The 14,002-nt window shown below is 52.1% G+C and overlaps 1 protein-coding gene across 1 annotated transcript; it reads right to left on the bottom strand.

The window, feature by feature from the left end:
* Positions 1–3,764: 3,764 nt before the first annotated feature.
* Positions 3,765–6,579, bottom strand: ASCL1 (achaete-scute family bHLH transcription factor 1). Its single transcript, XM_069585201.1, has 2 exons — positions 5,272–6,579; positions 3,765–4,929 (listed from the first exon to the last, which is right to left on the bottom strand). Exon 1 carries the CDS (start codon positions 5,979–5,981, stop codon positions 5,319–5,321), a length of 663 nt encoding a protein of 220 aa, XP_069441302.1. The 5' UTR covers positions 5,982–6,579; the 3' UTR covers positions 3,765–4,929; positions 5,272–5,318.
* Between the last annotated feature and the right edge of the window lie 7,423 nt (positions 6,580–14,002).

Raw genomic sequence — 14,002 nt, 5'->3', positions numbered from 1 at the left:
CCGGCAGCGCACTTGAAAGCGCAAATGAGAAGAGTCTAACGGAGAGACGGAGGTGGGTGGAAATAGAGGAACCAAAACGATGCAGCACTCAGAGACTAGAAACAAGGGGAGGATCCTTAGCACCTCTGGATTTCAGGGGACAGAGGAGGAAGTGTTACTGCATCTCTGCAAGAGTCGTTGCTATGGGAGAGAAAGGTCCTGACAAGAGCTGTGGCCTGAGACCAAAGAGCAGAGCCGCTGCTAAAGCAACTGAGGACCTTGTCAGCGAGGAGCAGGGATAAGCATGGTCAGGCCTACCTTCCCTCCTACCTCACAAACTCCTAGTGGCGCCTCCCAGCGGCCAAACCCGACAGGAAGCCAGAGGGCAAGGGAGACCTAGTGAAGAAAGAGGACTTGCCACGAGATAAACTAAGACCATGCCGCTGTCGGGAAGCTGTTCTTGCTCTCATCCACCCATTCACTCACTCATCCACGTATGCACTCATAAATAAAAGGGGAGAGCAAATGATCAAGGTTAGTCAACATTTCTAGCACCTAACTGTCTTAATTTGTATCTTCTAGAGTGAACTCTCTCAGCTCATTTTATGGCAACCTGTTTTCAAAACACAGTGGATGCTTCTCCGGTACCTAGTGCCCTCCAAGCTATTTTCCTTTCCCAGTTGTTGAGAAGTCTCTGAACTCTTTTCTCCTTCTCTCCAATCCTGGACCCAGAAATGATCTGTTTTCAGATTTCCCCAGAAACTCCAGGTGATCTGGAGTCAAAGGGAGGGAGGGAAGTGGATTCGCTGACACTAACTTTCTTTTCCCACTGGGAGTGATGAGGGCTGGGCTCTAAGCTCAGGTCGAAGTTATATTCCTACTTCCTTTGTATGCAAGGAAGAGGCAGAGCAGGGCAGGAGCTGGAGCGACTCCAGAGAACAAGTAAGCTCCCTGTCCTCATGGAGTTTACCTTCTAATAGGGGGCAATGGATAGCAACTGCATAAACAAATAGGTGGTTTTTTGTTGTTTGTTGGAGTTTGGTTTCTGGTTTTTGGGTAGTAGTAGATGGCAGGAAGGAGAAACAGAAAAAATGGATAAAGAGTGACTATAGCCAGCAGAAAGCTGCTTTAGATAGGATGATCACGGAAAGCTTCTCGGAAGAGGTGGTATTTGAGGTAAGCTGGGCTGGGCTTCCCTGGAAAGACTACATCTGTTCACAGATTTCTTTTTCCTGTGGGTAAACCTCAAATCTAGGTTGATTTGGATGCATCAACTAACTGACCAGTCCCCATGAAAATGAGATACTAGAACAACAACATCAGGTGCTCACATTTACATATAGCTTATAATCTCCCCCTCAAGGCCATGTGCTAAATCCTTTTACACAGCATCCTGTTGCTGTGGTGGGTACCACCAGCCCCATGTTGCAAACAAGAAGGAGATGCGGATTCTCTCATCTCATATCCTGAACTCTGCAAGAACACTGAAGTGTTAATGCACATTGTACTCCCTCTTTCTCAGTCCTAGCCCTTTGACGCTCTAGGCAGAGAACAGACCGGTTATTTTTCCCTCTTCTTTGGTGGGCCCGTCTGATAACTGAAGATATTTCTCCACTCCACACACATCCTCCTCCTAGCAATTTAAAGTTTTGAAAGGTAGTGTCAGGGAAATGAGATGTGCATCCTAGGAGCTCCAGTACAGCCTCTGATAATACTCGCATTCAACAGTTTTGCAGCCAGCAGCGGGTCTATTTTTTATCTTTCCTCTCCGGCTTGCTTGCTCCTCCTGGTCAATTTCAGGCGACTCCAGTCTTAATTCGGTGGTCTCCAGGCTTTTTCTTTTTTTGTTTTTGAATAGTTAAGATTTCTAAGTTAATAGAGTCAAGGCAGTTTTTTTCTCCAGCATCTCCCTCCCCAAAAAGAAAGCAGGAGAGGGAGCTCACGCTGGGGCGAGGCCGAGACTGCTAGCCGCTGGGGTCTACATTTTGTATTTCGCTGACAGCCCAGGGCCGCTCCAAAGCCCGCCGCGCAGCCAATGGGCAGCGGTGATTTATGGAGCTGACTAATGCTGGCTGAATGCGGCCTGTCAGAGCGCCCTGAATGGCTTCCCTTCGCCGCACAAGCCCCGGCTTTGTGTTGCTAAGCGATTAGAGCAGATGTAATGAGATTTTGCCCAATCCCCGCTTTGCCCTTTCCTAGCTTCGGCAAAATTGTGTGTGTTTTTGTGAATTTTTAGAGTTTGCCTCCGCATTGTGGCAAACAACGGCTAACTTTGCCCCGAGTTTAACGAGACTGGCTATTTCCCATTCAGAAGTGAGTAAAAGAACACCTGTCTTCACAAGGAGAAGGGGGAAAAATCCCCTTTGTGGGGGCTGAAACATTATCCTAATGTTATATTCATAGCCATAAATGACTTGCTACACTTTCTTTGCGTACCTTATCTGGAAACTTGCAAAGGAGCTAAATTAAAAGAAAAGGAAATGCATGAGGGTCGGGAAGGGGTGGGGGTGGGGGGGAATCGAGGACCGGTCCTACAAATGAGAAGATAAAAATAAAGCAGGCATCTCAAAAGCATTACTTCCCTCAAGTAAGCTCTAAATTGGCCCACTGCTGGCAGAAAGTCCGATTATTTATGGCGACGAGGAATTTACTGATTTTTTCCCCCCTTAATTACGCTCATCTCTTTGAAAGGGACTGAAGCCTCAGTGTGCATTCTATAGAGGGTCATTTAGCAAAATGACATCAGACGCTGGGGCGTGCTCTGCGCATCGCGGCTTTAAAAAATGATTATTCTGTGCCACTAAATGGTATAGATGTACCAACACAGACTAGATTTTTAACTCTGGAAGACGTGCTGGCCCCCCGCTCTTTGTTGGGTTTTGTAAGATGCATTTTGCGCTCGGCTTTCCGCTTGGCTGGAGACACGCTAACTGAATCTGCAAGTAATGCAAGCGGCAAGCGAGGAGCCCACAAGAGGTGGAGTGGGATTCTGATCACGTCCTTGCTAACTGACAAGAAGCAAGCCAGCCAAAACCCCACCAATTTCTTTTTGAATCTTGGTAATTGGGTACTTTTACACGCAACTCACGCCATTTGGATAGAGTCACAAGCTTAGATGGGCCAGTGTCTCAAAGCGACCACACATTTCCAAAGCTTTTATTTATTTAAATCTAACTCCTGTAAGAAATTTATATCATACGTACCCTTTACTTAAAACCGACATGGACAGCGTGTGCAGTGGGAGAAAGGAGTAGAAAATACATGGCTGGCAATGAAGGGAGAAGAACACGCCCACCCCCGGCAGTGTGGACAGGGCTACCTCCCCCAAGCCCAGCCCCAGGCACCACCATCCTTTCTCCCACTCCTGATGTTCATCATCTCATCCAGATCTGCCACAGTTTCACAATGAGAAACTCAGAGTGGAACTAAGGGTTAGAAAGTGGGGTGAGGACCCTCTCCTTCCAGTTCATTTTGGGGGGGATTTTTTTCAGTGTACATTTTATCAAAAGATGATGCAGCTATTAATCACCACCTATTTGCTAGGTGTCTGCATACATTTGTAGCATAAAAGTCAAGGAAAACTATCTATATATGCAGATATACAGGTAGAGATATATCTCCTTGTACAAGTTTCATAGAGTCACCTCAGATAGGCCTGGTCACAGCATTTATCTTTGTCATTTCTGCCACTTAGCTTCTTTCACACCACCCTCTCCCTTCCCTTTGGCATTTTGATAATAACTTGGATGGGGCAGTAGCATCAAAGAAGACTTGGAGGCAGCTGGTTATTTTCATTTGTAGAAAAAGAAAAAAAGTTTTATTACGAAACTAGTTTGTATAAAACAGGGTTATACACGGGGTATTTTCTTTTGTAAGTTTGTAATAAAACAGTAAGAAAAAAAAAAGGGGGGGGCAGTGGTAGAAATTTCCCCAAAGGTTCCCCAAAGGCAACCTATCGAAACCAACTGGCTGCCACTTTGTGTTTGGACAGTAGCTGCATAAACTTTGTTCTTCTTGAACAGTATTTAATAACATCATTAATACATTAACAAAGTTTCTATAAAGTAAGACACATTGGTGCTGAAGTACATCTGATGGCCTTTCAATCTCACCTATGAGGACAGTTCTTTACAAAACCACATAGGGGAAATGGCAGTTGTAAGGTGAACTACACATCTAAGATATGCAGAGGTAATAGCATTACATGGTAAAGTATCAAGATATACACATTTTAAAACATTTGTACAAAACTCTATAAATTTTTTTTCTTTCTTTCTCTCTTATGTACAAAAATATCTTAATATATCCCCAAACTGGTTAGGATAGATACAAATAGATTTTTCTTATAATAAAAAAAAAATTCACAAAAGATTGGAAGCATTCTATGATGAAAATGGTGGAAAAGATGGTGTGAGGGAGTGAAGCTTGGGGAGGGGGGCCCCAAGAGGCTGGGGGTTTTCAAAACCCCCGGAGGATCGGGGTTTCAAACAGCATACTTTCACTGCAGACAAACGTCCACAGCTTTGTCAGGGTGGAGCATACAGAGAGGAAGGACACCAACCCATTTCTAGAGGGCCGAAGAACTGCGCTTTCAAGAGAGGGCGGGGAGGTCAGCTCTGCCTGTTAGCGGTGGGTGGGTGTTCCTACAGGGCGTGTGCTGCTCCCTTACGCCAGGAACCCACTGCTTTTGCACACAAGCTGCAATCTGTGCATCCTAGTCATCCTAGGGTCCTAGTCACTCTATCTCCGTGAATGATTGGAGTGCAAAGATACTGTTCTGAGCGCATCCCTGTTTTGCGAGAGCCTTGCTTCTCAGGCTTGCGGCGCTTAGTTGATGTAGGGGTTGGGGTGCCTGGATTTGTTTGTTTTCTTCTTATTCTCTTCTTCTTCTTTCTTCTCCCTTCCAACATCGCTGAGGAGAAAGCACTAAAGATGCAGGTTGTGTAGGCCCTATAACATAAGAAGAAGAAGGGGAGAGGTTAGTGTGAACTTGGGGGCCAGTAGTGGGAGGAAGTGGGGGTTGGGAGGAAGATCTGTCAGGTAGAGCGCCTCTTTTGACAAGTCGAGTACTCGGTACACCACCTCGGTACCCCTACCCTGCCAGTCTTTGGAGACCTGGGCAAAGCCGCTCTCTGAAGCCAAGGCTGAAACACGCCAGGATTTGAAAATGACAAACTCACAAACCCTTTCAATCCACCCCTCCCCTCATCTCCGTGGGGGCAGTCGCCCTCCTACAGAAGAAAAAGAATGAAGGCAAGAGCATCCCCCGGTTCAGGCCCCCATGCCACCTACCTGCTTCCGAAGTCCATTCGCACCAGGGCCTGTCCAGGCCGAACCCCTCAGAACCAGTTGGTGAAGTCGAGCAGTTCTTGTTCCTCGGGACTGAGAGGGTCGTAGGAGCCCTCGTCCGAAGAGTAGGATGAGACCGGCGAGCCGGCCATGGAGTTCATGTCGTTGGAGTAGTTGGGGGAGATGGTGGGCGACAGGACACCGGCCTGGAAGGCGGCGCTCACCGCGTCGTGCTCGTCCAGCAGCTGCTGGAGCGCGCGGATGTACTCGACGGCGGAGCGCAGCGTCTCCACCTTGCTCATCTTCTTGTTGGCCGCGCCGTTGGGTACGTGCTCCCGAAGGGTGGCGAAGCCCAGGTTGACCAGCTTGACACGGTTGCGCTCGCGCTCGTTGCGACGCGCCACGGCGGCCGGCTGCTGCTGCGGCAGGCTGTAGCCAAAGCCGCTGAAGTTGAGCCGGCGTTTGCAGCGCATCAGTTCGGGAGACGAAGAGCGCTGGCGCTTGACTTGCTTGGGCGCTGACTTGTGACCGCCCCCTGAGGGCTGGCCGTCGGCCGCGGGGCTCAGCTGCGGCGGCGGCGGCGGCGGCGGCGGCGGAGGCTGCTGCGCGCTCTGTGCCGCCGCCGTGGCAAAGAAGCAGGCTGCGGGCGGCAGGAAGGGCTGCTGGGGCTGCGGGCCGGCGCCGCCGCTCTCCATCTTGGCAGAGCTCTCCATGCACAGCGGCGGCCAAGGAGTCGCGCGATCGGAGCGAGCGGGGACGCGAGGTGCGGGACGCACGCTAGGGGGACACAGACAGGACGGGGAGGGGCACGAACAGAGAAGGGAGAGAAGGGGAGAGATAAAGCTGGAGTCCCGAGGTAAGTTACAAAAATACAAAATCCCCAGGAGAGACTTCTTAGGGTGGGAGCGAGGAAGGTGCAAATACGTCTCCTCCTCCCTCCACCCCGCCTCCTCCCTCCCCTCCTCCCTTCGCAGGTTGGCTTCAGGAGCCTCGCGTGGCGCTCGCGTGTGAGGCTGCCGCTAGCGCCTTCTTGTTTAAAAAAAAAAAAAAAAGCAAGCAGCAGCAGAAGCAAAAGTCGGCGGGGAGCGCGCTCTGCTGCCTTCTGTTCTCCGCTCGGGGCTGTGCGCTCTTGCGCCGGGTCTCGTCTCTCCAGCCGCAACTCGGGCTGTTTGTGTTATTTGGTTAACCCTCTTTCTTTGCTTATTTCCTTCTTTTCACTCGCCCTCCTTGGCCGGCTCCCTGTCGCTGCGCCTTCCACGTTCCCTGGCCAGAAGTGAGAGAGTGCTGGGCGGCCGGAGTGCGGCCGCCTTTTCAACGGGACACCCAGCCCCACGCGCAGCGCTGGCCCCGCCTCGCCCCCCACTCCCCACTGCCGAAGCGAGCGGCTGCAGCCGCCACCCCCCTCCTCTTACCGCCTCCTCCCACCCACTCCTTAAACTCCCCCTCCTCCCCTCCCTCCCCCCCCCCCCGCCCCCGCCCGCTCCCTGCGCCCGTTCCTTGCAAACTCTCCATTCAGCCGGGTTTGTTGTTGCAGTGCGTGCGCCTGGCGCGTGCCGGACTCCCGGCTGAATAAACAGGCGGCTCGCTCAGGGCGGGCTGCAGCCGAGGGGTGGTTCTGGAAAAGGGGGGGCCAGCGTCACCAGATAGGCGAATAGCTCTGAAAATTGGAGGTGTAGGGGTAGACAGGTTTGGGGTGACGTGTCCCGGGCTTCTCCTGAAAACTTGGAAAAAAGCACAGGCAAGGGTTCGGGCGGAAAAAGTGACACCGGGCAGTGTGGAGGTTAGGGACAGTGGGGCTCCAGTTTTCCTGTTTTCTCCTCCTACCCTACTGCCATTCTTTTTTTTTTTGGGGGGGGGGTCCGATGTCGTTGGGAGCAGAAGCAAATTAGCTCCTGAAGTTCAGAAAGATGGGGAGAACTCCGTGGAACTGAGTGACTGTTAAAACTTAGGTTCTGGTTCCGAGGCATCCTCTCACTAACTCTGTGACCCTTGTTGAGCGGCATCCGCATCGAGCCTCAGTTTCCTCATCGGGAACCACAGAAGGTTGGGTTAGGTGGTCTCTAACGTCCTATCCAGTTGTGAGAACTAGAATATGCTCCCCAAAACTGAACAAGTGTGGAGGAGGTCAAGAAGGGAGGTGATCGCACTGAGGCGGGGGGGGGGGGGGGGGTTGTGATCAGCACTTAGACAGGTGTGTACAGCACGGATACTCTTCCAGGGTGACCTCCCGCCTGTAGCATCGCCCCCAGCGCAAGGATTATTTCCTGACCGGCTAGGGGGATGCGTAAAGAGGGGAGCGCTTTGGAGTGTACCCACGGGGGATCTGAGAAAAGAGATGCGGGAGGTGATGGAGCTGGGGAACGGGGTTGGGGGAGCAGCTTCGCCGGTTGTCCGGCGCCGCCGCAGGCACCTCGGGTGCCTTGGCGCAGCCTTCATCCCGCCCCAGGCGTGTGCCCGGCGGGCCGGTGGCAGGCGACTGGGAGCCGAGCCCGGCCGGGCCGCGTGCTGGCGCCGCGAGGGGGGAGGAGACACTTGCAGCCGCCGCTCGGCCGCTTGGACAGCGCCCACCCAGGCGCCCTTTCTGGGCCCTCGGCCCTGGCCCTCTCTGGCCAGAGCCTGATCCAGCTTCGGGGCTCCTTGGGACACGGCGCTGCAGGGAACGCGGACGCAGACGGAGCCACGGGTCCTATCTCTGTGCCGCTCCGGTGAGGGGAGAAGTCAACTGGGGCGCGTCTCAGGTCACCTTTACATAGGCTGAAAAAAGCAGAGTAACTATCTGGTTGATCTGTCCACTAGAAATAGGCAGTTCGGGTTATGGGTGCAGGAATGCTCGTGGTGAGGCATCCTAAGAATTGCTTCTCACTGAACTGCCCTTTGTGGAGATGGGTCTTTCTAAAAGATCGTGGGGGTGACCGACCCTGGGAGCCGACTTTGGTATGTGTGAGTGGTAGCTGCGAGTGCTGGGGGTAGGGGGTGGGGCCTCCGGAGATGAATCACCTCTCTTCTCGGCCTCAGTTTCTTCTTTTGAAATAGACAGGTTTAGGAAACATAGGACTGCATGGTGCCAACAAAGCTCAGTTCTGTAAACCTCCCACCCCCACAGCCCTCTCCCCGACGGGAACCTGCGGCTCGCTGACCCTGGCAGGACTGAGCTGAACTCCGTCCTCTGGCCTTTCCCTCCCTGAGTCCCACAGCAGAAAAGGAGTTGAGAGGGCTCCCAGATTACACTTGTCTCCTCTTCTGGGAAGGACAAGAGGCCACGAGGCCTAAAGCAGAGGCGCACCCCCACGCTTTCTAACAGGAGGAAGCCTCGGACCACTCGGCAGAGTAAAGGGCCTTCAGGCACATCCCGCCACCCACTTGCCCCAGTTGGGGACGTCGGGTGCGGCCGCTAGGCGGCGTCCACTCCTCCTTAGTAAAATAGAGGCTGAGGGCAGGGTGCAGGGCTGGTAGGCAATAGCAACGCTTCGAAGTGCATTTTCCTTCACCTTAGGCTACATCTTGCGCCTTGAGCTCAGTTCCAATTCAGATTCTATCCTTCCACACTTGACAAAGGCCAATAACCCTGGCTCTACCACCGTTTCGAGTTGTGACCTTAAACAGTCTCTACGGCCCTCATTTTCCCACTCTGAACCAGACACGCATCCCCCAGCTCATTTAGAAACATGTCTGGGAGCGGGGAAATCTGCCGATGGCCGGCGCTTGTTCTCAGTTTCCTTCCAGAGTGTGGGCTCCACGGGTACACAGAGATCCTCATTATCAGGGATGTCAAGGCCATAGCCTACTCCCAACCTTACACACACGCACGTGCGCGCGCGCACACACACATACACACACCCGCCATGCAATAGGCGCTCAAATAGAAGAGCCAACTAGTGAAGCCGCGCATTGTAGTGGCCCTACGCTTTGGCCTCCACCCAGGAGCAAAGACAGCGGGTGCTGCGATCCTTCCGGCCAAAGCCACAGAACATTTGTCCCCATTCTTCCCTCCCAAGTTCCGAGCCAAAATCCCTCCCTGCTCCCGCATCATCAGCCTGTTTCCTTATAGGCTTTGCAAAATCTCCAGGCTTTCTCTTTCTCCTACTCAAGTAAACACAAAGAGTGCTCCCAGCCATTCCCCCGCCCGCCCCCGCACCAACACACAGAGGCTCACACACCTAAGAGAGCTGCCACTTTCTGCCCCAGGCCCAGGGGGCTCCAGCCTCTACACAGGGGGTTAAGGCAGAGGGACTCGATTTGGTATCCAGGCTCTGTTACTTAAGAACTGTAACTTTGAGCTAATAGCGGACACTCTGTCTCAGTTTCCTCATCTACATGCCCATGGTTAGAGCACCTACCTCCAAGAGGTGTGAGTTTCAGAGAGATGTGCCTGGAGTGCTCAGGAGGAGGTCAAACAGAAAGTGATGAATTTTAATGGCCTTTTTCAAACAAGGAGCAAGGCCCTGCTCACAGAGCCCACCCAGGAAAGGGTTTGTGGGAAGAGGATGCTTGACCCCCAGCTTCCTAGAACCACACTGCCCTAATGCTCCAGCCCTTGGAGAGTCAATGCTATCGCGTCCCACTGTCCCAGCATCTGGGAGTCATTTCTGGAATGGTGGTGATGCTCACTGGCAAATGGTGGTGATAGAGAAGCCAATTTTTTTTTTTTTTTTAACACACACAAACAGTAACAAGTCAGATCAAATACAGACAAGTTTCATGGCCAGGCCAGGGATAGGCTTCAGCAGAGCCAGTGGCCCTGCCCTCCAGCTGTCTGTGGTTCCATTGACACCCAGAGGGCCTGACAGTGTAAATCTCCAGGCTTTACTTGACAGGGATGTTCAAGGTCCCATTTATTTAGAAATGGAAGGAGAAGAAGATAACTCATGAAAGGAGGGTTCCATGTGAAGTGCTCAGATGCTCAGTCATGTCCAACTCATTGAGACCCCATGGACTGTAGCCCACAAGTTTCCTCTGTCCATGGTATTCTTCCAGCAAGAATACTGGAGTGGGTTGCCATGTCCTCCTCCAGGGGATCTTCCTGCATCTCTTATGTCTCCTGCATTGGCAGGCAGATTCTTTACCACTAGTGCTACCTGGGAACCCTCAGGGTTCCATACTTTCATCCATAAATGGAGTAGTGGCACTGTCTGTTTACCTGTCAAGGAAATAGGATGGTGTTTGTAAATTCACTTTGCAGATCCCTCGACAATTTACAGGGGTTGCCATTGTTGTAATAGGGAGGCAGGACACTGACCCCCTTTTGTGTGAATTACTCAGAATATAGAGCTTCCCACATGGCTCAGTGGTAATGACTTTGCCTGCCAACGTAGGAGACACAGGAGACATAGGTTCAATCCCTGGGTCGGGAAGATCCCCTGGAGGAGAAACTAGCAACCCACTCCAGTATTCTTGCCTAGGAAATCCCATGGGCAGAGGAGCCCTGTGAGCTATGGTCCAGTCCAGAGGGTTGCAAAGAATCAAATACAACTGAGTGATTGAGCATGCGCACACACCCAGAGAAGTGGGGAGGTTCCTCTTTATCCTCCCATACAAAAAGGTCTTAGTTTCTGGATCTTCCAATCCCTCTTCTATATTAGGGAATCCTGGAGGTAGATCATCCCTTAGATGAAAACTGCATTTGACTCCAGGATCTACATGGGAAATTGATGTTCTTGGTGATGCATCGGGATCAGCTACCCAGGACATGTGAGGTGCTGGGGCCCTGAATCCCCTGACATCTTCTTTCCACCCTGTTGGAGGCCAGGCCACCTTTTCTCCCAGGCTGCACTCCCACTCCCTACTTGTTCGCCTTCTCTCTGTGGAAAGGAGACAGGCCTCATCGCTTTCTCACAGTGGCTTCTGTGCTTTTTCTCTGGAGGGAAAGGAGTTCACGTTAAAAGTGAAACTAGGCTTTCCATTGAAGGAATCATTTAATAGAATTCTATTTAGAGTGGATCCTGAATAAAGGGCAAAGAGAGTACAAAGATGAACACAGGCCTTAGAGCCTTGACTTGAACAGGAAATTTTGGGTGCAATCCTCAGTGTTGGGGAGTGTGAACCCCATAAACCAGGGGGAATTTTGAGAAAAGTGAGTGTGCAGGAAATTCATAGCAGACATCCCATTCCCAGTAGCTATCATCTGTCTTAGGGTCTTTGCTGCCCCAAGCCTGTGCTGACACTGTCCTACCCAGGGAAAAGGAGAAGTTCATTACTAGAATCTACTACTCTAGTCTACTCTCTCCAAGGCACCCTGCCCAAAGCTACTTCAGAAGCTGCCCAGCCTGGGCTGAGTCGACCAGCCTGGGATGGCCTGTGGGAGTAGGGGAGGGGATTTGGCTGAGCCTCTGGGTTGCAGCAGCCAGGCCTGCACCTGCATTAAGGAATCCAGGCTCCAAACCCATCTATTTGCTTTTTCAATACGCCTTACAAAGGGAGGGGAGGGGGGAAAGCTGGAAAAACAAAACAAAAAAAGCACAAACTATTATTTTCTCGTGGCTTTTTGGTGAGGGAGGGGAGCTGCAGGGAGGGGAGGAGGCAATTTGCAGCCACCCTCACAAATCCTTTTGAAGTTCTTCAAATAAGAAGTGATGCTGCAAAGTCTTTATTTTTTTTTCTAAAGCCCCATTTACATTATGATTAAATACCTTCCTCGGATAAGCATAAAGAAAGTCGTTAATCTATATAGCTCTCCAAAGCACCAATACATTCTGAACTTTTGTAGGATTTGTTACACTCTATTTTGTTACAGTAGGCCAGCTCCTCTAGGTCTAGGCACATGGCTCTCCTCCCCTCCCCCCTTCCCCACCTCCTCCAAGAAAGGAAATAAAGTGAAGGTCTTTCACGGTAAACAAAACCAGCTGATTCTTCACAGAGAACCCATGAATAGCTGGAGAAGGAAAAAAAAAAAAACTTACAATAAATGGTGCATTTTTTCTCTGCTGGGTATAGTATTCAAGGATCGGGGCAGTATTCAAACAGAGGTCCATTTTTTGCTCAGCAAGAGAGTTTAGAAAGGGAGCGTGGGGTCCATTCAGCGCTTTCCCCCCTTCACAATCACTGGGTTCTATGAAACCTATCTTCCGTGCCTTGTCCGAGTGTTTCTGGGGACCAATTAGTGCTTTGTTGCACGGCTTCTTTGCTGAATCTTTGAGCAGCAAGAAAAAGCGCTCTCGACTCTCCCCTTATTTTGACCATTTCAGTCATTACTCAGTGTAATAATTAATATGACAACTGGACGCTCCGGTTTGTATAGAAACACCTCAGCGACAGGAGCGAGCGTGCAGTGGGTGGTAACGAGCGGCACATCAGCCCGGAGAAGCCACACACACAAAAAAAGGAATGAATGAATGGCCAGGGAGAAAGAGAAGGAATAAAGATAAAATAGTTGGCACAACGCAGAGGAACAGAAAACAGACGCGAATGCAGAGCGGGAGGGGGAAGGGGGGACAATTAGAAAGGGAGGGGGAAAAACACCCGACGGAGGTTAACTTATTTTGAAACTGTTTTCTGAATAGGACCCTGGGCGGGAGTGGCCGGCTGTCAGCCCAGCGCGTCCTCCCCCTCCCCCTCCAACTTTCTGAACTCTGTTGGAACTCGGTGGGGAGTGGGGGGCTAGGGTGGGGAAGGGGTGAAAGGAGGCCTCCTGCATCCTTTAGGTCCTCCCCGAGGTCGCTTTAAAGGATGCATCCGGCACACCACTCCGCCCAAATCCCCTACTCCTAGTTTGCCTTCCATTTTTGCAAAAATCTTGCTTTCGGTTAGCAATAGAGATGTGGCGCGAGTACAGACGAGAGTTGAGTGCTGAATTACCTCCCTGAGGGTAAGTTCTGGGGAGAGGGCACTTCTGATACACCCCCAACAACTCTGCAACGCTGCCCCCTGGAGCAGCGTCCCGCGGGGGCCCTCGCGAAAAGGGTCCTCCCGGGCAGCGCGCAACCAGTCTGAGCGCTGCGCCTGCGTCCCCGCAAGTGCGCCCCGGGGTGGCGACCCGCTCCGTGACGGCATAATAAATAATTAGAGGGTTTAAGCGCGTTAGACACAGCTCATGCTAATGAGCCAGATAAGGGCTCAGTCTAACCCGAAGTGACAGTTTGCATATCGCAGGAAAGGAAAAAAAAAAGCCCGGTTATTCCCCTCCCCCCCCCCCCGCCCCCACCAACCGCCCAACTTGATCGCCTCTTCTCAAATTCAGGCGTCCCCAAACCCATATTCCCCTGATTCCCTCTCCTCACACCCCCCTGACCTCCTGCCACACACGCAACACGCACACTACACCTCCCTTTTGACCTGTCCTCGTCTTTCACCCGTCCCGGCCACCTGGTGACAGGACAAAATCCCTAAGTGTCTCTATCTGACCTGCCAGGAAAGTTCACTCTCAGCGCGTTCGGGCCAGACTCAGCCCCCAAGCGGAGACGGTTCGTGTGTCTTTCTTTGCCAAGTAGGGAAAGCACCCAGGCACGCATCCTCAGGGAAGGACTTTGAGACTCAGGGTCAGAGGCCTCTGAGAGCTCCGGGGGCCCCAGCGTTCACTAGTGCGGGCGAGGGGCGCTACCTGCTGGGGAGAGAAACGCGGGCGCCCCGGGCCCTTGAGCTGGAGCTCCTGAAACGCTCCTGCGGTCTCCGGAAAGCAGAGGCAGTTTGCCGAAGTGACTGAGGTCAGTCGTGTGTCCCCATTGTGTGGCCACGTGTCCGGTGTCCATCATCACCTCCCCGAAGTCCGAGCTCAGCCCGACTCCTTGCGGCGCGGTCTGGG

This window comes from Ovis canadensis, chromosome 3 (assembly GCF_042477335.2).
Source record: "Ovis canadensis isolate MfBH-ARS-UI-01 breed Bighorn chromosome 3, ARS-UI_OviCan_v2, whole genome shotgun sequence".
Taxonomy (NCBI): domain Eukaryota; kingdom Metazoa; phylum Chordata; class Mammalia; order Artiodactyla; family Bovidae; genus Ovis; species Ovis canadensis.
The sequence above is the reverse complement of the archived record's forward strand: the minus strand, read 5'-3'. Positions and strand labels throughout refer to the sequence as shown.